Here is a 25,740-nt window from a genome sequence, read left to right on the forward strand (position 1 = left end):
AGTGGCCGGATTTCTTTTTCCGCGGTCGTTACTCACCCTCCCGACGAGGGGATAGTATTCTTATCCAAGCCGGAATTACAAATTTCAGACACCGAGCCCTTGTGTCGGACAGGATTCTGACTGCGCGTTATATTCTCCTCCAAAGTGGCTTTGCTTCGCGCGCGCTCTCCTTTTACAATTACCCTATCTACCCTACCTCCCTCTTCTCTTCCTTTCTTTTTTTTCCCCTCCTTTTTCTCCACGTGTCTCTTTTTTCCCCTCTCTTCCTCTCCTCTCCGCTCTTCATTTATTTTTTGGCATTCGGACAGAGAAGAAGAAACGAAATATGTATATATATATACGTCGAGTGTACGTCATAGATTACTCACACTAGGACGAGCGTGGCCGCGCGGATTCAGCTGCCAAGGAACCGTCGATGGCTGGAATTGCTCCTTTCCCCACGAACCGTTGTCGAACGGGTTCTCACCGATGTGTCCCTGAAACAAAAATCCTTTTGGTCAGTACAAATCGGACTTTCTTAAATGTATCCTTGCGAGCAATCAACGATCATTGCAAACAATACAAACTCTTATACTCCGTCGTGCACTCTCGTATCCTCACCTCTGATAAAGCGAAAAAAGGAAAAAAATAAAAGGAACGCGAGGAGGAAAAGTTCGAAGAGAGGAAATTGGACGGAATAAAATCACGCGATTTGACTTCTTTCTTGTCGTAGCAAGGTACAACTGCTCGTTAACACGAAGAAAAAAAGAGAGAAAGAGAGAGAGAAAAGAACTTTGCTCTCCAACAGTTTCGCGAGAAAATATTTATTCCTCCTCGGTGGTATTTTCCTCGCGAGAGGAAAGCAAGCGAGCGAAACACGCCGCGAAGAAAAGAGACATCGATCTCCCGAGGAGTTCGCAGTTTCAAAGTTTTTTCCTCCTCTCGATGCTCCTTCACGCAGCGCCGAGCTTATTTTTGTAATATATTCCGCGCCCACCACCGCGCCCCTACCCCGACTTTGCACCCCCGTAAGCCTTATTTTTCTTTTAACTTTATTTCTAACCTAGAATCCCGCGACTTCAACAGAGGTGGCACGCGCATAAATCAGCCGGTATAATGAGAACACTTCGTCTTCGGCCGGCTCGCCCTCTCGCTCGCAGACGCATCCCTTACGGGGCCGGCTATTATATCATTCTTTACTTCGCCCGCGTCGAGATCTCTGCCCGCGTCGCCATTATATTAATATTCCCGCTTCGTCCTCTTTAATTTTTCCACTCGTTTCTCGATTTCCAACAAATTTTTAGCCCGCCTCTGGATGTAGGATTAACCGATTATCCGATTTACGTCTATTTAAGTTGTTTTCGTCCGCGATATACGAAAGGTGAAGCGACACTTTCTAAAGCTTATCGAGAATTCTAATTTTTCCTGCCTCTCTCTCTCACCCTTATTATTTCGAATTCGTGAAACCTCGTGAATATTTCCACCCATCATCCACCAATTACCTATATTTGCACACGTGATACATTTATACCAAAATTTCTCCGAGAATAATCGGATAATCGAACGTTAATAATAGATGAGAATGACGGTGTATATTTTCCGAATAATTCCGTGGTTAAAAGAGATAGAAATTTTTAATTTCTGAATCTTGTTTACCTCGTTCCTTTCGAGGAAAGAAAAGAGAAGAAAGAAAGAAAGAGATTGAAAAAGAAAAACGAGAAGGGAAGAAAAATCCACCTGTCCAAAGCCGCGGATATATCACATCGCACGATATATCGTGGCGCGGAATTTGGCCGTGAACACGCAATATAACGCAGCTGTGCAGATTTTAATCGAATTACACTTTGCCGAAGGTATAATTAGCCGAATCTCTATTCTCACGGCTCTCGGCGTTGCGCAATCTCTTTTCGAGACGTGTTCCCGCGTGGGTGCGAGACGTGCGAGAAAATGGAAAAAGGCTCGTGACCAAAATTCGATTTATAATTAGAGGAGTTCGTAATACGAAATTAGAAGGGAGCCAGGCAACAACCGTAAATAGAGATACGTAAGAGACGATTTTAATATTTCCGTCACGCGAGAGAAGAAAGAGAAACCGCGACGCGCAATTAACCATCAATCAAGAAATTCCTGCATAATTTAGACATCCATCCGTACAGGATAGGAATCGATCGTCCTTCCTCTTTTCACGAACGCGCGTCGAACGGAATGGACGACGACGACGACATTCGATGCCGTTTTCTCACGGATCGAATAATCGCTCGATCGTTTCGCGAAACCGTCGACCAACGGTTTATCCGAGGAGGGGGGAGGGGGAAGAGCGACGTGTTCCGTTCGCGGCGAAGTACAAGGCAGAAATAAACAGTGGCGGTGGAAAATAATGAACCGGATAGCATATATAAATACCCGATGGCTATTGAGGCACATTGTGCGCTTCATTTGCATGAGGCAGCCGCGTTCTCGACGCGCAGCTGGACATACACGCGACAAAAGAAACGCGCAAACAAAACACGCAACGCGGCCACGCACGTCGTGTGCCACGCACCTCGCCTCCTAACGTTCCGCGTTCCACCACCTTCTCGAGGTTATCCTATCGTTATCCGCGAACCACCTTTTGCCAGCCGGCCATCGTCTCGCGTCCCACATACGCTGCCCGCGTTTCGACGCAATTAGCCCTCCCCTTTTCAGAGGTCGGGGGTCTGTGCACGCCGTTGCCACACGTGGACAGATGGGTTAACGGATGGATTAACGAGCGACGAGCGTGAGAGTGGCGCATAACTTTCCCGATTTCCCGGCGACGAGAGTTGATAGCGTGCGGTTGGCGCCCCGGATACGATGAACGATAAGCCGGCTTAATATCGCGGGATCGAACGGAGATTAGAGTTCGTCAGATTCGACGGGCGTAATTTCGCGCGGTGGATATATTAAATTTGCGGGGCGAAATAAAAATAAACGAGTAACGCGATAAGGAAACGCGACGCGACGAGAGGAAAAAAATAAAATTCGCGGGAAGGGAAACGTAGAAAACGTGTGCGTTGAGAGAATTGGCCGCGAAAGGAGAAGGTTATAAAATTAGTATACAAGGCGGACGATAAAAAACGATGATCGACGAAAATTATTCTTGAGGGAGGGGGCAGGATAGCTCGAAAGACGCTATCCGGCGAAATGGAACGTTTTTATCGGTCGGTCGCGTCTTCGAAGAGGGATGAAGGGGGAGGGGATAGGTAGCGGAGGAGAGGGAAGAGGAATGGGGACGGGTGGCAGTGATTGTAATCATATTTTCAGGGGGGCGGATTTATGCAACGCACCTCCTCGTCTCTGTACATAAAACGCATTTAAAATTCTCGAGGCGGGCGGGAAAGGTGGCTGGTGTCCTTGTCGATGGGGCAGGGCGAGGGGGAGGAGGAGGAGGAGGAGGAGGAGGAGGAGGAGGGGGTTGTGGAGCGCCGCGGGGGTTGTAATTGGCAATATCTATCGAATTTTACAATAAATCTCACCGAGCCCCGAAGGAGAGCCGAGCGTAGGGGGTGGGGCGTAGCAATAAAACACCGGGTAGTATCGCGAGGGGCTGCCACGCCATGCACTTAACGACTTATCTTATCTTGGAATTAGGTCGCGGTTAGAACTCCTTTAACCCGGAACGGGCACGAATGCCGACGATATGTTTTTCCTTCCCGATTCTTCTCTACGATCCGCAAATTCGTCACGGATTAAAAGTGATTAAAAGCCGCCAATATCGCGTTCTTTCTCGCGTCGGATCGTGAAATATTATCGCCAACGTGAGATTATTATTAACGTAACGGGACGAGAAATTCAAGACGTAAGAGTGTCTTTTGAGAAAGAAAGAAAGGACGCGATGAATGATAAATGATCGGAATAATTTATCGTTTGTACAATTTTCCGATTCGTTGGTAGTTTCTCGAAAACAATTCGTACAATACGATGTAGTAGTAGTAGTAGTGGTGGTAGTCACTGTCGCAATTAGCGTTGACTTCACGTTTTAGAACGCGAACGTTCAGAGATAATGCAATCATTTCCACGAAGCGTCGTCTATATTAGCGACTGTAATCTAGAAGAAAATACGTGTACGTACGTCGGGTTTCTTTTTTCTTTTTTCCTTTTTTTCTTTTTTTTTAAAAGATTTCTCTCGCGGCACTCGAAGTGTAAATCGAAGGACGAGATCGAAGAGGAAGGGAGGGGAGGGGGAAGGAGTTAAGAAATTTCCAAACACACAGCAACGGTATTTGTGGCCCCGTCAATTTTTATCCTCGGCCGTTAAGTCTTGTAATGCCAGCAAATAGACGCGAGGCTCGAGCAAGCGGCCGAGCAAACGAGTTACAGCCGTGGGGCCTCTAAAAATAAATATGTTGTTTATTCACAAGTAAACCGGATGCCGTTGTTTGCTTTGGAGCAAATTGTTTTGTTAAGTTTTGCCGTGCGAGAGAGCGTGGCACCGTGTGTGTGGGTGCCGTGTCCTTGCAGATGAGAAGTGTGCGCGCGCGCGAGAGAAACGGTTTACCGGCTAGGCGGGAGAACAAGAAAGAGTAAAAAGGAAGAAAGAAAATACACGTGAAGTCAACCATCGTCTCTCTCTCCTCTCCGTCCGCGCTTTTTCCGCTACGCTTTGCCCCTCCCGTTTCTAGATACCTCCAGCTGTACGCGGATTCCAACGCGAATAAACCAATACAATACGATCGTTTCGCGATGATCGATGGTCGCCGAAATAAATGATCGAAATTGACGAGCCGATCGAAAATCCAGCGTCGAGAGAACGTGGTCGATCGTGCTGGAGGAAATGGTAAATGAGAAAGCGCGAGAAATGTTTTCGCAACTGTTTGCAAAAGAAAAAAAAAAAAAAGAAAGTTGAAAGGGACATTTGAAATGCGAAAGAAAAGCGGTAAAATCGTGCAGAGGCGCGAGTTCTCCGCTGTTCTCAAGATCCCAAAAACACGAGGAGGAGGAGAGTGGGCGCGAGAAAGAGAGGGAAAAGAGAGAGGAAAGGAAAAGACAGAAAGAGAGCGAAAAAGGGTGACGGCGAGGAGGAAAAACAAGAGGTTGGAAAAACCTGGCGCTGGAAGAGTGGAGAGAAGAACGGGTGGGCTGGCTCGTCTACGGGTCGGGCTAATTACAAAACACAATTAAAATGGTATCACGAAAACGCGCTAAGTAATATCGTTTCAACGAGGCGAGTTTAACCGGACACCCGGTACAGATTCGCAGATTAATGCCCTTTAATAAACAGACCCCTTGTACACACCGCGGTGTACAATCGCGTTCCTTTCTCCCCGGACCCGCGTCGCCTTTTTCCATCCCTTTTGCCTCCCCTTTGCCCCCTTTTTTCCCACCACGTTTAAAACCACGCGAAAACAAGGAAGAACAAAAGAAAGGAAGAACGCTTCACCTTCGCTCTTGAATTCCTACTACGCGCGTGAATGCATTTTCGTTGCTTTCTCCTCGCGACTCGAGTATCGCGATTTAAGCTACGTACATAGCCGCGAGCTTATCCGAGTTTTCTCGCCGCTTTGCACCGACACGCGGTGCAAAGCGTAATCGAATTTGGCAGCAAGAATCGAGAAAGATTCTTCTCCCGCACGGGAGAGAAAAAAAAATTTGATTGGAATACGAATTAATACGAATTCTCCTGGCTCTTCTCGCGGAAGGAAACGTCTCTGAGTTCCTCGATATTGTTATAATTTTTATAACGATTCCATTGTGTGCGAGATTGTTTACGGCGATCTGCGTTTTCATTTCAATCGTGGATTTTGGAATCGTTTCAGCCGATTATTAAACACGAGATGATTAATTTTCTCTGTCAACGATTCGAAGAAATTCGTGGAAAGATCGAAGATACAAGCTTGAAAAGAATTTCTATTACATTTGGCTCGAAGATTGAAGTTGGAGGAATACCGATTAAGTAAGAACGATTAATTTCACCTGGATGGAGACGAGAAACCACACGAACGAACGTCCCTCCATACTTCTCGTCATTAATCAGGCTAAAATTATTCGTGCCGATCGTTCACGTGCCGACAAAAAAACTTTTACCCAATTTCGACTCGAATGTCGTCACGAAACACTTGATCAAACATCGTTTGCCGTGTATATAAATAACATCATCGCGTAAACAAAATTAACACGCGTTTCCTCTCTTCGCGATTTCGAAAGTCGGGCTCGCGGAACGTGATCGATGTCCAGAAAAGAAACGAACCAGGTAACGCTTCGAGAGAGAGAGAAAGACAGAGAAAAAAAAGAAAAAGAAAAAAAGGAAAAAAGAGGGGAGGAGCGAGCGTTCTTATAATTTCTACAAATTCAAAGGAGACGGCAGACCAGTTGAAAGAGAAAAACGGAGACGGAGCGCGTCATTTCTTAATGGGAAAACAACGTGAACGCGCGAGGCGGACTCTCATCTGTCAGCTGATTCTAAGAAACTGTGAACCTGACCAGTTCCCGGGAGGGCAACAGCATCTCCCAAGGCCGCACGGTATGAACACTACCGACTTGGTCGGTTTCGTAACCAACCGGGGTCCGATGACGAAAACTGATCTCTAATAGAGAGAAGCCCCGGGGAGAGAGCCACCGTTTCTCCTATTCAAAAATTTAACAGACGTCGCTAAACGAGAGACAGCCACGTACTGTACGTACGTATTATCGTCATTATACGTTCTTCTCACCGAGAGACAGAGAGAGAAAAAAAGAAAGAAACAGACAGACAGACAGACAGACAGAAAAAGAGAGAAAGAGAGAGAGAGAGAGAGTAGAATTACAACGTAATTACCGGACGACTTTTTTCCACCTGGTTCGCACCGGGTATGCAAATTTGTATAATTCGCCGTACGATGATACGTTATTTAGGCTGACCTAAATGCTGAATTGCAAAAGGGGCGGACGACAGAGTAGAGTTTAGTGAATAACCCCTTCTACGGTCTAGGTAGTCCGGTAATCTCGCAGCTAATCTTGATTTAATCCTTGACACAAGCGCTTAAACGTTTCCACGACTAGAATTAAATAGCACTATTTAACACGGTGCCGCGCCACGGGATGGATTTACACGGGTGCGCCGGTTCGTTACGTTCACCTTTGCACCGGTGGTCCCGGTGCCGCCGGTGAAAAATATTAAAATATTAAAATAGAAAGGAGAGGAAGGAGGGGGGGGGGGGGGGACCGTTGTTCCGTTAATAATCCAGGCGGGGAAAAATATATTCGGTCGAATTTATAAAGCATCTACCGACCGATTCTATTCCCGATTTAGAATCGGCGTTCGCTCGGGGTGAGAAAGGAGGGCGGGGAGAGGAGGCGGTCGTATTTAATTTTTATTGCAGAGCGAGCGTACGCATCTTGGCCCTCCATCTTTGGATATATATACGGGACGGAAAAAGATGGCAGACCGTCTTGGATATATACAACCGGGGACTGTAAACGCGGGGCTATATGTAAATATAGCATGATACATTGGATACTCGCTTATAAACACCCCATTTTTATTCGGCAAGCGTTTCGCCACCCCCGCGACCAGCCTCCCCCGAGCCCATTCACCCCCACGCCCTCTTCTAGATACCGTCCTCTCTCGCTCCTCTCCTCGCCCCGACGAGACCGCAACTTATTATTTTTGAATTTTTGCGCGACACCACGTGTCGGGACCCCTCCCTCCTCTCTCTTTCTATGAAAATTTCTAGAGAGATTGTTCTCGAGAACAAGATTCGACGAGGAAAGTTTTCAAAAAAATAATATTGATGACGTTACGAGATATTGGGTTGCGAAAGATGGGTGTACGATATCGATCAACCACGAGCGTTCATAGCCCTCTTCGTTTAAGGGAATTTCCGTTTGATCGGGTTGCTTTCCCTTCCCCGCGTGAAAAGGGTCCCCCCGCGTGATTTGCCTGATTTTCTCGCACGACCGCTTCCCGATCTCGCGCTAAACTTCGCGATGCGCACACATCGGCTCACGCATTGTATTTCGTTTGGGAAACGAAGAACGAATGATAACTGGAAAGATAAAAAAATATTCGCGAGGAAGGAACAATTTCTCGATCGTTCGCAACGCGTGGAGATGGTTGAAGAAGAAAAAGAATTTGTCAGAGATATCTTATGCGTCTGGTGTTGCTTGATCCTCCCGTCTCGTTGGAAGTCGACAACCCTTGGACTTGATATTCAAGAAGAATTCGACGGTATCCAATTGAATTTTCGGTCTGGTTTACAGGCTTGGGCGTCGAGGCGGGCCGTGATTGCCGCGTTGATTCGGCCGCGACCTTTTCTCGCACGAATAATATTCACATGGGTCATCAGGCCTCTTCAAACACGGAGGAGGGAGGAAGGGAAAAAAAAAAACTTTCTTCATTCTTGATAAAAATCTTGGAATACTCGCAGTAGTAATCCGCGCAACTACCGGTTGAATTAATTCGACGAAATTAAAATGCTCGGGACGTTAAGTGAGTTTCGCTTGAAGATTTGCGATCGTTAAAAAGATACGCGTTTACTTGTTTACTATTTGCGATTCCGCATTCGTTGTTGGGATTCCAGGGAATAACCGAGGATAATCCAGAAGATTCAACGTTGCAAATATTCGCATAACTTTTGCGCCGCACCCTGCGATTCGTAATTCGAAAAATTCGTAATACAACGTTATGCGCGTGTTTGTCAGAGATTGTGAAACACGAAAGGAGTGTTTACAAGTGTGCAATTATCGAATCCAATATATATATAGACGAGGTTATGGGAAAAAAAGAAAAAAAAAAAATGATCGAAGACGGAAAAGACGTTTCGATTCGCGATAAGATTAAACGCGATCGTTGCACAAATCACGATGATCTATCCAATGGGAAAATTCTCGCGACATAGCACGGTCGAGGTCACGTAGGCAACGTATATAACGAAACGGGGCGACGAAGAGAGAGAGAGTATAACCCGGGGAAACTGTGTATCTCCTTAGCAAAGTCGACGTAAAAATAATGGCGACGGGGCTTACGCGATTATTTATTATTTCATATACAGGGCCGAGTCGATAACGGGCGCGACGTTGCATTAGCATTTTTTTGTTGTTTAAAAATGAAATATACGGCCTGTTGTCGGCGAGAGACTCGCTCGGTCTAAAGTCGTCTCGCTCGAGGGGGGCTCCTGATCTCCAAATAAGTGGCTATACGCGTTCCGGAATACTAAGTCATGCACGGAAAAAAAAAAAAGAAAACTCTTTCCATCGCGAGAGCACCTCGAAAGTATCTCGAGAAAAACTTTCTCTCGCAGAAAAATATGAAACGCGTGATATTTCTTTGTTTGCATTCTTCCGAATAGCCTTTTTCTTATAACATCCTCTTATCTATATCCTATCTTAACCTCGCAACTCTGTCTGCGCGCGTCGTAGAACCGGGACGTAATCCCGTAATAAACAAAACTTTTCTTTTAATAAAACAAAAAAAAAGAAAGTGAACAAAGAAAATGAAAACATCGTATCCATATCTCCATTCAAGAATCCTTAATATCTCTCGATAAGTGCGCGCAATAAACCGAGGCGAAAGTTGAAAAAAAAGTTGACGCGCTAGTTAAACGTAATTTAATGGCGCGTTTCGCGGAAGCAAATAGCGGGAAGAAGGCTTTCGGATCCTTTTAGCCGAGGCGTTGGTCGGCGCACGAAACGGTGTTATTATTTGGAGATCAGACCGAGGCGAATATCTAATTGTAGTAACGACCGCGATACGTAGCCGCGCCATCTGGCATGCCGTTCCCTCCCCGCCGATTTGAAACTGTCTCGGCCGAGCGAGGCGCAGCACCCGCACGCGGCAGACAAAAGCTCTGCCGAACCCCCTCGTTCCTTCTCCCGGCCCGGGGTAAAATCTGTGAGGTACACAATCGCTTTCGTCGCTCCTAAACTGTACCAATTACAAACACTGGCGGCTTCTCCATCCCCGATGTTAACTAAACACTAAATACTAACGACACACATCCACACCGCCGCCGCCAAACGGCGCGGCCTACCCACCCAACGTTTATCCTCTTTCCTCCGCCCCCATTTCTCCGCGTCTTCTCTTCTTCTCCCGGCCGATGTCGACCGGCCGACGTTTAAGCTCGAGCCTTGCATCGCGAGCTCGTTGATTACTCGTTTACCGCGACCGACCACGATTCATACACCCTGCCCCGCTACGGAATTCATTAACCCTTTCCAACGTATCAACCCTCGTTACTCGACGAAACCTTGCGGATTTTCTTGCTTCTCGACAATGCTACCGCAATGGTCAAATTGAATTGGATGATCATCTTCTTTGAATTTAAAGTCGAGATTCGAGACCGAGAACGAGAGGATTCTTGGCAAAAATTATTGTACAAAACGTTCTCGGGTGTAAATATTTGGATAGCCTGTACAAATAAGAAAAAGCTCGATACATAGAATTAATCGGTTAAAATTTCATCCCCCGAGAAGGTATCCCCCGAACGATGATAGCACTCGAACGAATCCTTATCCGGGTATTTACATACGGACGGACTTCTCGGCCGGATCGGATTTTGGGCTTGGAGCCCGTTCGTTCCTCGAGAATCCTCTAATTAAATCGACGAGGCAACGGACCGTCCGTCCCCCGCCCCCGCCATCACCAAAGCCGCGTTAATTAATTTTCGACCGGTGTTTACTCGCGACACCGTGCAAGAAAGAAGCTTCTGTTGCCGCGGAGGAGTTCACTGCGCGTACGAAGGAACCGGCGAGACACGTTAGCGGCCAACAGTGAATTGCAAGATTCCGTGTTTATTGCATTTAACGGATGGCATTGGCCGGCCGCATGCAACTCGGGGTATACTAAGCGGTTACGTATATATACCGATAGGCCGTGTAGCGGTATACGTAAGTACGTACACTTGCCTCCAAAAATATTGCGCTCGAGATATCGGCTCGACTCGAGAAAACGTCACGCGAGCGAAGACGATCGGGGGGGGTTGATTAAATGAGAAAAGTTGGAGAGCTCGACGACGATCGATCTCGTTAACGATACTTTTCTTTCCTCTTTTTTATTTCGCACGATCGACTGGATAATTCATACGGGTTTATCGATACCGATGATTACCCATCGTGTCTCGACCTCTTTCTTCGCGAAGTTGAATTATATTACGACTCGACGCGACAAAACGTTTTGCGAAAGAGTGTACCGGTTGAAATAACTATGCACACGATACGCTTGAGCCCCGCTCGTGGCCCTCGAGCTCGTCCGCCACACCCTCCCATTTCTAGTATTAAATCTGACCCGATGCAACCCCCACGTTATGCTTTATAGTCTGTGCACCCTGTACCGTGCACGTGTACATACCTACGCTAGAAGATGGAACGCGGCCATTCGATATCGTGCAAAATTTACCGTGTAATTCGCCTAAACGCCACGGACACATCGGCCACACACACACACACACACACCTATACCCGTGCACCTTCATTTGCATATTCCGTACGTTGTGTCGATAACTTAAGAGCGAAACGCCACTACCAAGAAACCGATCTTTATTTCCACTCCGATATACAATCGAGAGGCGGCGAGTGAATGGGAAGAAGCCGGGAGTAGTATCGCATCCTTCGGATGCGTTTAACCGTGGAGGAGACTAATGTAACGGGGAGGGAGGGATGGACGAGTGACCGAGTGAGACAGAGGAGAGAAAAATCCCAAGCATTCTCTATGGAGGAATTTACGAGCCGACGACCGCAACACACCACTTCCCCTTCGCGCGAGTGCAACTTCGCCCCCTCGATTCCGCAACTCCTCCTTCCGCGCATCTCGGTCCACGCTGTTTTACTTATTCGCCCGGTGGCAACCGGTCACCCAAGATACTTTGTATATAAATTTTGGTCACCGGCCAGGCCAACCTCTCGCCCGTTTCTCAGCCTCTGGTAATTTAGTTGCGTTGCGGTTTCAACGTTCCGCCAGAATCGTGGGTCGGGGAACGGGTGTTCAGCCCGAATTCAGCCTCTTTCCACGTTCCGTGACTCGCGAGTTAAGAAGGAGGCGCGAGTTATCAAATTCCATGTTTGTCCATTATTTCGAATAATTTCGAACAAATTGCGAAGCGACGAACGATTGTAGGAAAGGTAGGAAAGGGTGGGATATATTTAAAAACTCGTCGACCGGAAAGTGGAACGAAGAAAAAAGAAAAGAAGAAAAAGAAATTAGGATCGAACGAGGTATTTTCCCCTCAACCCCATCCCAAGGGTCGTCGTCCATGCTAATCGAACTCTCGCTCAAAAATAATAGCGGCCCTTTCTTCATCGAGGAACCATATAACGCGGATCTCGCAAGTGGAGGAAGGCGAGGCCCTGTCCCGACTACTGCCTCATTACCCGCTTTTAATGAAACTCTTTTCTCGGGGCAGGCCTCGGCTAAGCACCGTTGCCAAACCTCGTTTAGGCGATAGGGATCAGCACGCGGCCAACCAAGCAACCAGGCAACCAAGAAAACTTAACGGGCAAGTAGCTTGGTGAGCTTCGACCGACGAAGGTCGAAGGTTGAAAGCGTGGAGGGAACAAGGGTGGCCCGACGTGCTTTCCTTTCCTTCTCTCCTATGGACAAGTTCCGACAAGCTCCAACTTCTTGCCAAGTTTGCCAAGTAACGAAAGGCGAACGTCTCTCTTTTCGCGGCGTGGCCAACAACGAACGAGAGCCACGAGAAACCGACGTGCTGCAACGGGGGTGGAAGCACGAACGCACAGCAGAGCTTCGAGTGAGTTTCGTTGCGAGAGAGAAGAGGGTTTAACGCGTGGAAAACGATTTCTCACGCGAAATCCGCGCACGATCTCCGCTTCTCTCTTTCGCTTTCTTCCCTCTTCTTCTTCTTCTTCTTCTTCTATGCCGATATATCCTCCCTTGCTTCTTCGAGCCACCACGCTTTAGTTTCGCTGCCGACCGAGGCTACAACCCTTGGCAAATAAAGGGGGATGGACGCCGCTTTGAAGCAAGTTTCGCCAATTATTATGATCCGCGCCTATAACGGTGGGCCACCGCAAGCAAGCCGACGCCGAGCCACGACACGACCCGTGCTGATGCTTTGCACTTGCGTGCAGCTTGCGAGACGCAAGCGTGTTCCGTTGCCCGAGCGTATTCCTTGCGGCCACGAATCGATGATCGGGAGGGTAAGATGCTCGCCTCAGCCTCGTCGGGGTATTCCTCGGTGAATTATGATTATAAATTCTTAGGAGGAGCGCCAAGGTCTGGTTTGAATCGCGACTTCGTCGAACGAATGACGTGTAACGTTGGAGCTCATTTGAGTTTGCATTTAGATCCTCTATATTTAGTTTCCCAGCCCAACCTGGCCTACGTTGCGTCAAGTGGAATCGATTATTGAAATGACAAATACGTCGAGGAAGCGTAGACGCTTAAGTGTTAAGAACAGAGGCATTAAGATAGATCCGGAACGAAAACTTTCTGAATTTCAATTATTAAAGTCGTTTGTTTCTTTCGATTTTTTTTTCCAATCTCCAAATTACCAATTTTAAATTTTCCATGAGATTGAAAAAGAATGAATTCTTGAATTCTTAACGAGTGTCTCGATCGAGATTTGAAAGAAATAATTAAATTCGTGCAAAATCGAATCGATTAGGATAAGATAATCGCGAATCTGAGAGAATATGACAGAGAGAGAGAAAGAGTTACTCGTATTAAGCCTTCAACGAGGCTGTATACGCAAAGTTCTCCATTAAGAAACGTCGTCGTGTTCATAGTGATCTCGTTTGGCGAGATGTTGAGGACCAAATACCGAAATGCTACGTTACGGTTTTTGCCGGCCCGTCCTCATCGCCGTTGTCGTAGGAGAACGATAAGCGCGACAAATCAAGAATTTGCATTCCGACACCTACGTGCACGTTTTGCAGGCTTATTTACATTTTAAGACACGTTGCCGCGGTCGGAATATTAATTTCTCCCGGCATATAATACACGCTCCGCCATACGAAGATGGCATGCTTGATGAAGCGCGTGAATTAATCACCTGGATGTTCCATTTTCCACGGGTTATCGCGAAAATTATGCCCGGACCGTTCGACTTCACGCGTTTAACGCCAATTTCGCTTCGTCTATCCCCTTTGGATATATGTTATTTCCATCTGGAAATTCATAAGAATCCGTGTTTCATGATCCTCTTGTCAACACACATTCGATATTTCCATTTTTGTAAATGGAAAATTTGTCTCTGTCGTTATTTCTGTGTTTTTTCCCAGATTTGTCTCGATTTGTCGGTCGCTCTTGGCAATAAAGTGCAAAGATGATGAAGAAGGAGTCGAGGAGGATGGATCGATGTTTCACGTCTCTTTTTCTTTTTTTCTTTTTTTTTCAACGAGAGTTCCAAATACGTACAAGGATTTCTTTCACCTGTCGGATTAACTCGAAACGGAAACTCGGTGTACCGTAATGCATTAGCTGCATTAGAAATGCAATAAACGGCGAGGCAACGATACGGCACGTTAGTTAGAGAATACAACAAAAACACACACACACGCGCGCGCGGCGAAGGCGTGCAGCAGACGTGGGTGCGGCGTTTGCCGATGATTCACATGGCTTGCACCGTTATTACACGCGCTCTTTGCGGTAGACACGACAAACTCTTCTGGTCAAACTCTTTCCATCCTCGAGCCGAAGAGACCTCGAGCCGAGAATCTTCTCTCGTAGAGAAAAATTCCGATGGCTCGTTCATATGGGAGGAATATATAGAACGGAACATCTTTCGAAACAGTTGTGAACGAGTCATCCCGCCTATCCATAGAACAGTGATAATTGCACGCTTGTAACTGGAACCATTTGAATATCATCGCGCCGTTTTATGTTCTATTCTTCTTTGGGAAACGATCGTAGCGGAAAAATAATTCTTGGCCATAAATCTTCGAAGAGCATGACGCGTGCAACAACATAATGTTCATAAATAATTCATAGCGCAACATTCGCGCGCAGCATTGTTCGCGATCTTTGATTGCTCGACCGTATAGAAAACCGCGACCTTAAATCATCGAACGAATCTGCCGTGCTACATATCCTCCATTTAACCCGATCGTTGCGCGTTTATATTCTTCTCAACGAAAAACGAAAAATGTAAAACGCGATGCTTCTTCCGACGCTGTGTCTCTTGACCGACATTTAAAAAAAAAAATCTTAATTTCCGACGCTGGTCGAGGATTACCACCACGAAAATCCTATAAAAGAAGTTGAAAAGAAATACTTAGTGGTGATGGTACACGTTCTCACGCGTGCCACAAACATACCAGAGGGACGCAATGGGCGAGGAGTATCGAGAAATCTCGATTCGATCGCGCGAGCATATATCCCTGTACACGCGCCTGTACACCTTTCCCAACGGAGAGTTATACCGGAAGCAAGATGCACCCTGACTGCGGCAAAGCCTTGGAATTAGTTCCTCCTTCTCGAGTGGGCTGCCCCCCGGCCGGGGGTGGGCGAGTTAGGGTGGATATAAGTGCAGAACCAGCCCTCACGGACGGTCTACATCGCGGAAGGAGGCCTACCGTTGATGACAAAATAGCGTGATTACGGGCCATCAAATAAACACTAGACTTACCGTTATTCTGCGCCACTAGCTCCTTCGAGCTCCCCTCGTCACCCCCCTCGGCTCGACCACGATGCCAACAACCCCACACTACCACGCTAGTCTGCCCGCCACGCCGCTCAACAAATACTGACCTCCTCCTCCTTCTTCTTCTCTTTCTTCTTGGTTCGACTAGTTCGGTGTTTTAAAAGTATCGCAGCCGCGCTCGATTGATAGATCTTCGTCGGAACGAGAAGGTGGAAATTAGGCCGCCGATCGGCAACTGGAATCGTTGTCGATAAAAGGCGCTGTAATCCGAGTCCCGCTTTTCTTACCCCGCTCTTCCAAAGGAAATTCCTTTGAAACGCGATATCGAAGTTGCAAAGAGAACATTGTAGAAATTGTATATTTGGACGGAACACGTGACGTTCGAAAGGAACGACGAAGACGGAGAAGAGCGAGGAGGGAAAAGAGGAGAGAGGAGGAGAGGAAGAACACGTCTTGCGCGATTTAATTTTTTTTCCTTTCTTTCTTTTTTTTCCTCCTTTAATTGGCTAATCACGAAATTATCAGCCCCATAAAGCTCGAAGAGGCGCCAACAACCCTTCGCAACCCTTCGCGCAAACGTTCAATGGACGGCGTTTCAAGCGCCGCGGCGGCGGGGCGTTCTTAATTGCAAATTGGTGAAATAATTGAAACAACTGTCGTAAAAATAGTTGAAAAGTCGTAATTCGGTCGTAAAGGCTGAAAACCGCAACGCACCGCCATTACCCTCCTCCTCTCCCCCCCTCCCCTTCCCCCCTTTTACGCGGCGGTTACTTGGAGGAAAGGGGTTGGTTGGTCGCGCGTCGAGGGCGCCGGAACAGTTTTGTCGGATTTTCCAAGGGGTCCGATCTTCCTCCCGGATAAGCCCCACGATTCCCGCGGGATGAAATTGCACGGCCGACGTCTAATTGCGAGAATAAAACGGCGATATAAAGCAGCGCGACCAATTCCGTGAACCGATTTTGTTTGTATTTGTAGGGAAAGTACGCGGGTGAATATTACATGACCAAGAAAGGAAACGTGTTTCGTATTTTTACAACGATTTACGCGGACAATTTTTAGACGAGTCGATAGTGTGTCAAGACACGATTAAATCGTCAGGCGAAAGGCAAGGTAAGGGGGAAAAAAAGCAACAAAACTGTGCCAAATTGAGGTTACACGGGGAGGTTCACGGGCTGTCCATGCAAAATTTATCGCTTCATTTACATGTTACCGGCCGGCTCGTGCCTTCCACTAATACCTTTCGCGATCGATGAATTATTCATAAAATGCTACCTCTTCTTCGCCGGTGTTTTGACTTATTGTTAGCCTTTCTCGGTATGTTGCAAACGATCCTTGATGCCCGCATAAAAATCGCCTCTGGCTTTTCCTCTTTTGTCAATAAAACGGCCATGAATATCGGTATTCCAAGGAAAAGTGGCTAGGCGGGCACCCTGTTGCCTCCTCCTCCTCCTCCTCCTCAACCCACCCTGGCGCCTGTCCAAAACTCGGCCGAGTCGGCTGAACGGAAAAACCATTTCGAATATAAAATTTCGATTTTTAACGCTCGATCTTCCCTTTCGCGTAATCCCTTCCCCGAGAGGAAGCGCATCAACGGGCCCATACATCACACTTCTGCCCGTCATTCCCCTCCAACCAGTCGAATGTATCAATCTTATCCCGTGTTTTGCATACCATCCCGAAACACTCGCTCCGCCATTATTCGCAAGGTTACGTTGTCGAGGAAAATTCTCGATCGAGGAGCTAACACGAGCGGAAGATCATCGACCATCTCGAATGGTATCAATTACGAACCAACACCCGCGCCTCTCTCTCTCTCTCTCCTTCCCCTCCCCCGCTATCTCTAATATCCCTCCCCCGTCTCTCCTTCAATCTCCAACTTCTCTATCCACCCGACCCCTGCTGCCTTTTCCACCAGACCAGAATCGGCCTCTCCCCTCCTCAGCCGCCTCCTCTCGCTTCTCCACCTCCTTCGCCCCGCAAGGCAGAAAATCTGAGAGCGAGATAATTACGGTTGGAAGCGCGGATATTATTTAACCAACATTTCGCTGCACAGACCGAGGGAGTGGATGAGCAGAAGAGGGCCAAGAGGCAGCAGCGGCGGCGGCGGAGGAGGAGGTGGAGGAGGAGGAAGGGCTGCTGGTCGGAAGGGTAGCTGCGGAGGAGCTCGAGGGTGTTCTTACACGAACAGCCCAATCAAATATAACGGGGCGCCGGTGTAACGCCGGCTAATATCGCGCGCGGGAACCACTCCTTCCATGTTTTCCAATCTTTTCGTCGTTTTATACCGCGATAGAAAAAACATTGGGCCGCGCGCGTATTTCGCCTCCAGGCCCCCCTTCAAGCCTCTTCTCCACCCCCCACCATAGATATAATATTTTACTTTCCGCGGTAGAGACACGAGCGAGAGAAAGAGTCTAATCCAACTGGTCGGTTATTTCACACACACACATACATATACACTCACTTACAGGTTTCTTGGCAGGAAGACGATTCGCGAAATGATCCGTGCACACTGTACGAAGAACGTTAGCAGAAGAGAAGAAGAAAGCACACGAATTTTCCGTTCCTCTAGCGCTCCGTTAATTCGAGCGTTGAACATTCAAGCTGAATACTCGTCGTGCGACTGAACAAAATGGCTGCGAGTACAATCTTCCTGCCCGGCGTTTGTTATTGGCGTCGTTGTTTACTCGAACGGCTTGATCGTCTGATAACTGCGTAGCTAAGAAGAACACGTGGAGAAGAAACGGCGTATTAGGTCGTATCGATGATTTGTTTTGTTCTCGTTGGTGCGAGGAGCTAGAAACTCGGAAGGAAAAACTGAAAATATTACCGGATAACGGCAAGCCTGACGATCGAACGGAACGGAGGAATGTTCTCGAACTCGTCGAGGCTCAATGACTCATAAATTTTTCTGGCGAAAAATTCTCCACTTCCTAAATACCCCCCTCCTCCTTCGATGTTATGAAAGGACGCCAGCTGACAGACGTGTCTCGACGCCGTTTCGACGTTTCGCAATCCCCGGTCCAATTACAAGGCTCCCCGGATTTCGGAAGGCTCCGCGATTCATCCTCTCCTCTCCCCTCCCCTCTCCCCTCCCCTCTCCTCCTTCCTTCCTTCGTTCTCCAAGCTCGTTCTCCTTCCTTTCAACTCTTACGCAGCCACCCTTTCTCCTCCGTTAATGAACCGGTGGAGAGAAAGGGAGAAAGGAGATGGGTGGAACAGAGAGAATCTAAAAACTTCGCCCTGTGCCCGGCTACTTTCTCTCTCTCTCTCTTACTCGCGAGCGCGCAGGTTTTCTCTTCCTCTTTCTCTTTTTCCCTCCCTCTCTCCCTTTTCTTTTTCTTTTTGCCTCTCCCCCTCCCCCTCCAACAACGCAGATTTCTCGCCACAATCGGAGAAGTGAACCGAAACTTTCGATTCTCGAAATCAATGGCATTATTATTATTACCAGTTTACTCTTTTTATTGTCCGAGACAATGAGGAACAGAGAGAGAGTGGGAGGAGGGAGGAAAGGGGGAGAGAGAGGGGGAATCGGACATTTATTATATTCGGAAAATTGGTAATTGGTCTCGCGAGTTCGACGAGAGGAGAGGAGTGAAACGAGGAGTGGCGGAGGGAAAGAGAAAAAAAGGAAATAAGAAAAAGGAAAAAAAAAAGAGAGAGAAAGGAAAAAAAAACGAAAAAATAACCACGAGAAAGGGAGAAGAAAGAAGGGGGGCGACTAAACGTCGGGAACGTCGTTAGCCGGCCAACGATTGAATCGCGATAAAAAATAAATAGACCGAGAAAACCCGCGGAGGGGGCGAGAGGGAAGGGGTGGAGAGGCGCGTGAACGCGCGTACACAGGGGGGAAAAAAAAGAAAAAAAGAGAGAGAGAGAGAAAATATCGCGACGTTCGAAAACGGAATTTAACGAAACGGAAAGAATCGAATGAAATCTCGCGATATTACGCGTCCACGAGAGAAGCCATAGGAACGTGCAATATCGTTCCATCCTGCACCTTCGCGCGATCGATTTTAGCTAATTGCAAAGCGTCGGTATGCGGCCACGGGAGAAGGGCAGGAGGAAAGGGGGAGGCGAGAGGGTGGAGGATGGAGAGGGTGGGAAGAGAGACGAGAAGTGGTTGAAAAGGTGCCGGTAGCTAGTCGAGAGGGGTTGGCCAATGGTACGGGAAATATGCAAAGTGTTTACGATCGCGCAACATGCTGCCAGTCCACCTTTTTTTCCCCCTCTTTCACTCCACCCCTCGAGATACGGGGATGCCAGGCCAAGCTTGGAAGGAAGTACGGTTGGCTCGCCACTCGTGATATTAATGTACAAAAGCTCGAATCCCAATTCACGCCACACACGTTCCCAGAATTTTCGAGAGGATATTCTCCTCTCTCTTCGTCTCTCTCTCTTTCTTTCCTTCGACGGTACTCGACACGGAGAAAGCTTCTCCTGGGATACCGAGAGCTTTTCGGATTAATAAAGGTAGCGAGGCTCGGCGGAAGGCGTTCAAGCATGAAAAAGCTCGTACCGCGGGATGTTTCGGAAAGACGCGTTCTAGACGAAAGATGTTACGAAAATCTGGTCGGTTGGCGAGATTAACGTTAACAATATTAACAATTCGGACTGTCGAATATATATATATAAAACGCGGTATGGAAAATTGCGAGAAATTTTCCTTTTTTTTTTTCGAGAAAGATTCGCGGGGGATGACGGGGCGAGCGACGAGGTTACGCGAGAACGATGCGCTTTGAAAAAACAGGAGTGACGATTGAGATAAAAAAGCCGCGGCTCTTTGTGGCTCTCTCGTTTCTCGCTGGGTCCGCTTATAAAAACGCAATTTCCTTGTAACAATATAGCATAATAAATGACACGGGGGGGTTGCCTTCTCGGGGGTTAAAGAGGCCACTTTTACTCGTGGCGCGGACCAAGCAGCGGCAACCTCCGATTCGCCATTACACTTTGTAATGTACTTACGTAACTTGTGTTTATACACCAACTTTTCCCTCCCCCTCGCTTCCTACGCCCCATTTCAACCCTTGTCCCGCGGCGTTTTGCCCCAATATCATTTTTAATGTCTGAAAATTATCCTCGTCCTGGTCCCCTCATACCTCTTCCCTCCTCTCTCTCTCTCTCTCTCTCTCTCTCTCCTCCCTTCTTTGGCGCCTTCTCCACCACCGTTTTCTCCGAGAAAAACATCTTCGCGACGTAACGTCGAGAAACTTTGGATCCCTCTCGCGAAACTACTCTTATTAAACAGCGTTTTCAACGCGAGCGTTTAACCGGCGGCCGCGAACTCTCGGATGAAACAGCGGCCATAAAAATTGGTGGCACGGACTTCTCGAATTCCATAATAAAGCCGAAGGGGGAAAGTTTGATGGCCGCGAGGGGTGAGGATTATGCGAAACATCTGTTCCGCGATCGACGAGAAGTCGGCGAAGGAACAACAAGCTCGACGAAAACGTTGTCACGCGTCGACTTGTGACTCGGCGAAACGATTTTCGTGCTACGAGAAATCGTGATGGTTGGAAAAGAAAAAAAAGGGGGAAGGAGGAAAGAAGGGAGAGAGGGATAGAGTGAGAGGGGCAGAAGAAGAAAAAGAAGAAGGAGAAAAAAAGAAAACAGCAGGAAATAACGACAATAACGAAGACGACGCGATACTCGAAACGAGGAAAAAATAAAGGTGGACGGGAGGAGGACGAAGGTTTGTGATAAAAAATCCCTTGGCCGGTTGGATATGATATAAAATAGGGGAGAGGAATAAGAGAAAGATAGGGAAAAAGAGCTCGTTGTCACGGGAAATTAATTTTTTAAATAATTTCTGACAAGCTCATAACAATGCGTGGAGCTCTCTTTCTCTCTCTCTCTCTCTCTCTCTCTCTCTCTCTCTCGCTCTCTCGCTCTCGGCTTTCGAGACTGCTCCGCAGCCCCGACGGGGGTGAAAAGAGCTCAAAGCACACTCCGGGCGATGCAATTACGATACCTCGACGAACTTCATCAAGTCGGCTGTTGCATTTTTCGTTTTTTAGGTCAATACGACATTTTACAAAGGGCGCAGTTACCCCGGGTTCGGACGGTAACGATGGGGATGAGGAGGAGGAGGAGGCCGCCCCAGAACGCGGAGGCGAGGTTCAATGCAACTGCATTGAAAACAAGCCAGCACGGCGCAGCACGGCGCATCGAAGCCCCTGGGCGCTTATAATCGTTATGTTTAGTCGCCTTGTGTTCCTGCATTTTCCGCGGTATTTACACTTGGCTGAAATCTCATGAAAAAATGATAGAATAAACACCGGCCTCGGCCATCCCCCGGAAATAGGATATCTCGATATTTATTCTGCGCTTTGTGTCCTACCCCTATTTATAATGAACGCCGTTTACCAATACAATGGTATTGGGAACCGAATCCCCTCCCCCTCCCCCTCCCCCTCCCCCTCTAGCCGGCCCATCCTTTGTCGAAAAGCTAATCGGCCGTTTTCCAACGATTCGTCCTGATCCTCCCCATTCCTCGCCACCACCGACCACCACCACCATCGTCACTACCACTACCACCTCTACAACCACCACAACCACCATCACCACCACCATCGTCTCTCTCTTCGTTTTAATTCCGTGATCGAACACGCGTGATCCGTAAAAATGTCTAAATAGAAGGTTGCAATTGCTGAACGGGCGAAATTAATTGGTGGTGACCGTGCCACCTGACACTTTATCGTAAAGCGATTTTATTTGCTGTTTCGCTATCCGAACAAAAGACAAAGATTATTACAAAGATTTCCTTTTCCTCCTTTTTCGCATATACAAAGTGGTCGAATAACCCGTAATTCAAACCTCCCTCCCATCGTGTTTTTAGTACATTCCAAATGAAATTGTCACCAATTGTAAAGGAACTGATAACGTAACCAGCATTTTTTTTCCACCCCCCCCGATTCCCTACCCTCTCCCCCTTAAGCGGGCACACACTCGACCGATGTTTATTCCGTGCACAGACCGTTCAACGAGGCGAGCGATATTTGCTAGGAGTTGAACGGCAAACTAAACGGGAATACGAGGTGGTCGGTCGGTGTCCTGTTGCGAGTAGTAAAGTGACAACCTTCGCCTCTTTCCAGGAAGCATAAGCTATCTCGCTGGCCTGTCGCTTTTGCCTGCAAATGTATTTTCATTGTCCTTTTATCCCCCTTTTCGATCGCCGCCGCCGCCGCCGTGGCCGCGAGAAAGCGAGAGTTAGAGAGGCAGAGAGAGAGAGAGAGAGAAAAAGAGGGAGGGGTAGAAGAAGGTAAAGAGATACGTCTACCCGCGCGATTTCACCGCGCGTTTGATTGTCTTTTCCAATGAATGAGACGAAATTATAAATAGACGCCCAGAAGGCCAGGTATTCTATTACGCTTTCCAACGCTCCTCCGATAGATAGATAGAAATTATACGAGCAAAAGTTCAGTGCTGTCGCTCGATTCGCAGGTAAATTGATACAGACGCGGGTATTGTCGGCCTTAACAACCGGTCGAGTAATTTATTGTTACCGAACGTCCACACAACGACGATCGTACACCTTTCGAACGAAACGCATTATGCTACGATGTATAACCCCCTACGTATCTCCCGTTTTATCCATCGATCCCATCGGGGGGGAGGGGGAGAAACGGTAAGTAAGAAATTCGAGCCTCGAACGATAAACATTTTGCAGATACGAGTCCATTATCGAACGAAATTATTATCAAAATTATTGCGTTAATCTCCACCGTCCCATCCCCCCGTTCAATCCATCTCTCCATCCGCTGACGAAAGACGAAGATAACATCCACTTCCAAATTCCCCGCTTCCGTACTTTTATCCCCCTTTTTTCCACCCTCTAACCAAATATCGCAAATATCGGCGCGACTCTGCTTCATCACCGATCGAAATTCAAAGTTAGCCCGAGCGTGACACGTCTTCTTTCGAACGAACGGATGGAGCGGAGGCACCGACGGAATTACCGACGTTTCTAACGATGCAGAACGACGCAAGCTGCCGCCTGTTGCAGGCATGGGGGGGTTGCAACGGGCGGAAGAGTCGTGAGCGGACCGTGAGTGAACTCTGGTAAACAATCGAGCGGGGGCGTCCAGCGTCCACCACCCACCACGCTCGGTCCATCTCTGATTGCTAATGAATCCTAATGCTATTATGCATACAACAACCGGTGAAAAAAAAACCTTAGGTCGGAGAGCGCGAGGGCAGGAGTCGGTCGGCGTTCTCTTCGACGGTGACGTGTGCACGTACGCCTTTGTGCCCGCGAGCGCGTGTACGTGTGTGTACGTGTGTGTGTACTTCTGGGACAAAGAGTTGTGCAAACACGAGTTTACCAACCGGAGGGGGGGAGGAGGACATTATTGCCCCGGACCCAGGGCTCGGGCAAGTTACCCAGTCAGGCACTTCGTTAGCGCAATCCTTTTTGCTCGTTACCTTGCAGGTTACTTCGACCTCGATGCGTTACGATCGTTACGATACCCTACGTTTCCACGTACGGACACGCAACTTGAATGTTGTGCAAATCGTTGTCCAAGAGTCGCCCGTTCCTCGCCTCGCGAAATTTTCCAACTTTTTCCACTCTCTTTCCCCGGATTTCGCGCGCGCGCGAGAGAGAGAGAGAAAGGAGAAGGGAAAAAGAGGGAAGGAAAAGAGAAAAAAAGGAGGGGGGGAAAAAACGTGAAAAACGTTAGGGAGGAAACGAGCGAGAGGATCGATCGGAACGAGCAGCGCGAGTCATTTTCATCCCCCTAATTTCTTGGAATATTCCGGGTTTCACAATGTAGCGCGGAAAATCACGGGTGTATAGAGGGTTTTCTCAATCAGCGCGCGGCCGTGATTCGTCGTGTATTGTCGCGTAAAAAAGGCCACGCTCGAGACTGCGTATCTCCCCCTCCCCCGTGTTCGACGAGGGCATCGTCCACCGCCAGGGAGGGGAAAAAAGAATTTCCCGCGAGCGGGCTGCGGCGGGGCGGCGATGTGGCGGCCGGTGGTTCGTGTGTAACTCCTAATTTTAGAATACCGCACCACACAACGGCATTTTCGAGGCGTCGAGGTTTGTAACCGTTCCTATGAAATTAGTTTCGCGGGAACTCTATTTCGTTTCCATCGTATCACTCCGTGCCGAACATTCCGGATTTTCGCGCGATCATAAACTCATGCATACGATGCATACTCAAATTGCCCGTGGTGTGGTTCGATGCGCACATGGTACAGGGCAGTGCGAGCGACTGCATATTATTCGTTTAATAATCGATAGAATCACGTCATCGCGTGCTCACCTCACGATATAAACTCCCACCCCTTTTCACCGGTCTTACTTCTCGGCCTGCTCGTTCGTATTAATGCGCGTTACGTGCTGCCAGTGTTTGCCCGCCCGCCCGCCTCTTGTTGTTGTTGGGTCGAGAAATACTACACGGACCGCGCACATCATCGCCCTCCCCCTCGACAATAAAACCGATACCAAGCGCACGTATTTACGAAATTGCTCCATCTCCTCGCCAAATCGACTTTCGCGCGGTGTAATTAACCCTCCCACGCTTCTCTCTATCAACCCTCTCTACCTGACGTCCACGTAAAAATACGTAATAACGGATTCGAGAAACTCGGATCCAAGATTTGTCAGCCAAAAATTGTACGAAACGAATCTTTTCTCTTTTATTTTTAACTTCAACTCGATCGATCGATCGATAGATCGTCCGTACTCTAAATGCTACGAGAAAATAAACCGATTCGAGAAGGAGGAGGAGGGGAAGAGTCAGTCGATTTATCGCGAAATGAGAGAAGAATCGAACGGAAGAATCGCCGCGGGGTTGGTGCGCGATGATCCAACGCTTCATCCCTCTTCGGGCACGGGCAGGAGCAGGCGAGGAGGAGGCGAGAGCGAGAGGGTGCAACAATAGCGAGACAGTTACTGTCAACACACTCGGTGCACATTAGTTGTTTCGCGGAAGCGGCTAAAATGTAAAACGAGGATACTCGGGGAACAAAAGGAGAGGAAGAGGGTTGGAGGTGGAAAAAGGTATAGGATCAATACAATAGTATATTTGTACAGACCGACTGATGAGGGGTGGTGCCTTGCAAGTGGGAGGCACGGCACCGGGGTCGGCGGTGTCTGTGCCAGGAGGATGGGGGGGTATGCCTGTTGTTTACCGTGGAAGGGCCAGAGGAGGGTTGTGGAGGTAGGAAAAAAACAAGCAAAGACGGTAGCGCTATAACAGGTCTCTGTGCTGCGACAAAC

The 25,740-nt window shown here is 48.1% G+C and overlaps 1 protein-coding gene across 25 annotated transcripts in view; it reads right to left on the bottom strand.

Annotated features, from left to right (window-relative positions):
- Positions 1-25,740, bottom strand: part of Foxp (FoxP protein) — a 234,575-nt gene that overhangs the window by 114,413 nt on the left and 94,422 nt on the right. For all 25 annotated transcript variants that reach the window (XR_003305922.1, XM_026444549.1, XM_026444532.1 and 22 more), the window contains one exon: positions 369-476. Coding sequence is in view for 16 of the 25 variants with exons in the window: in XM_026444532.1 (XP_026300317.1) it covers positions 369-476 (108 nt within the window). In the remaining 9 variants the exon portion in view is untranslated. The remainder of the gene's footprint in view (positions 1-368; positions 477-25,740) is intronic.

Source organism: Apis mellifera, linkage group LG13 (genome assembly GCF_003254395.2).
Source record: "Apis mellifera strain DH4 linkage group LG13, Amel_HAv3.1, whole genome shotgun sequence".
NCBI lineage: Eukaryota > Metazoa > Arthropoda > Insecta > Hymenoptera > Apidae > Apis > Apis mellifera.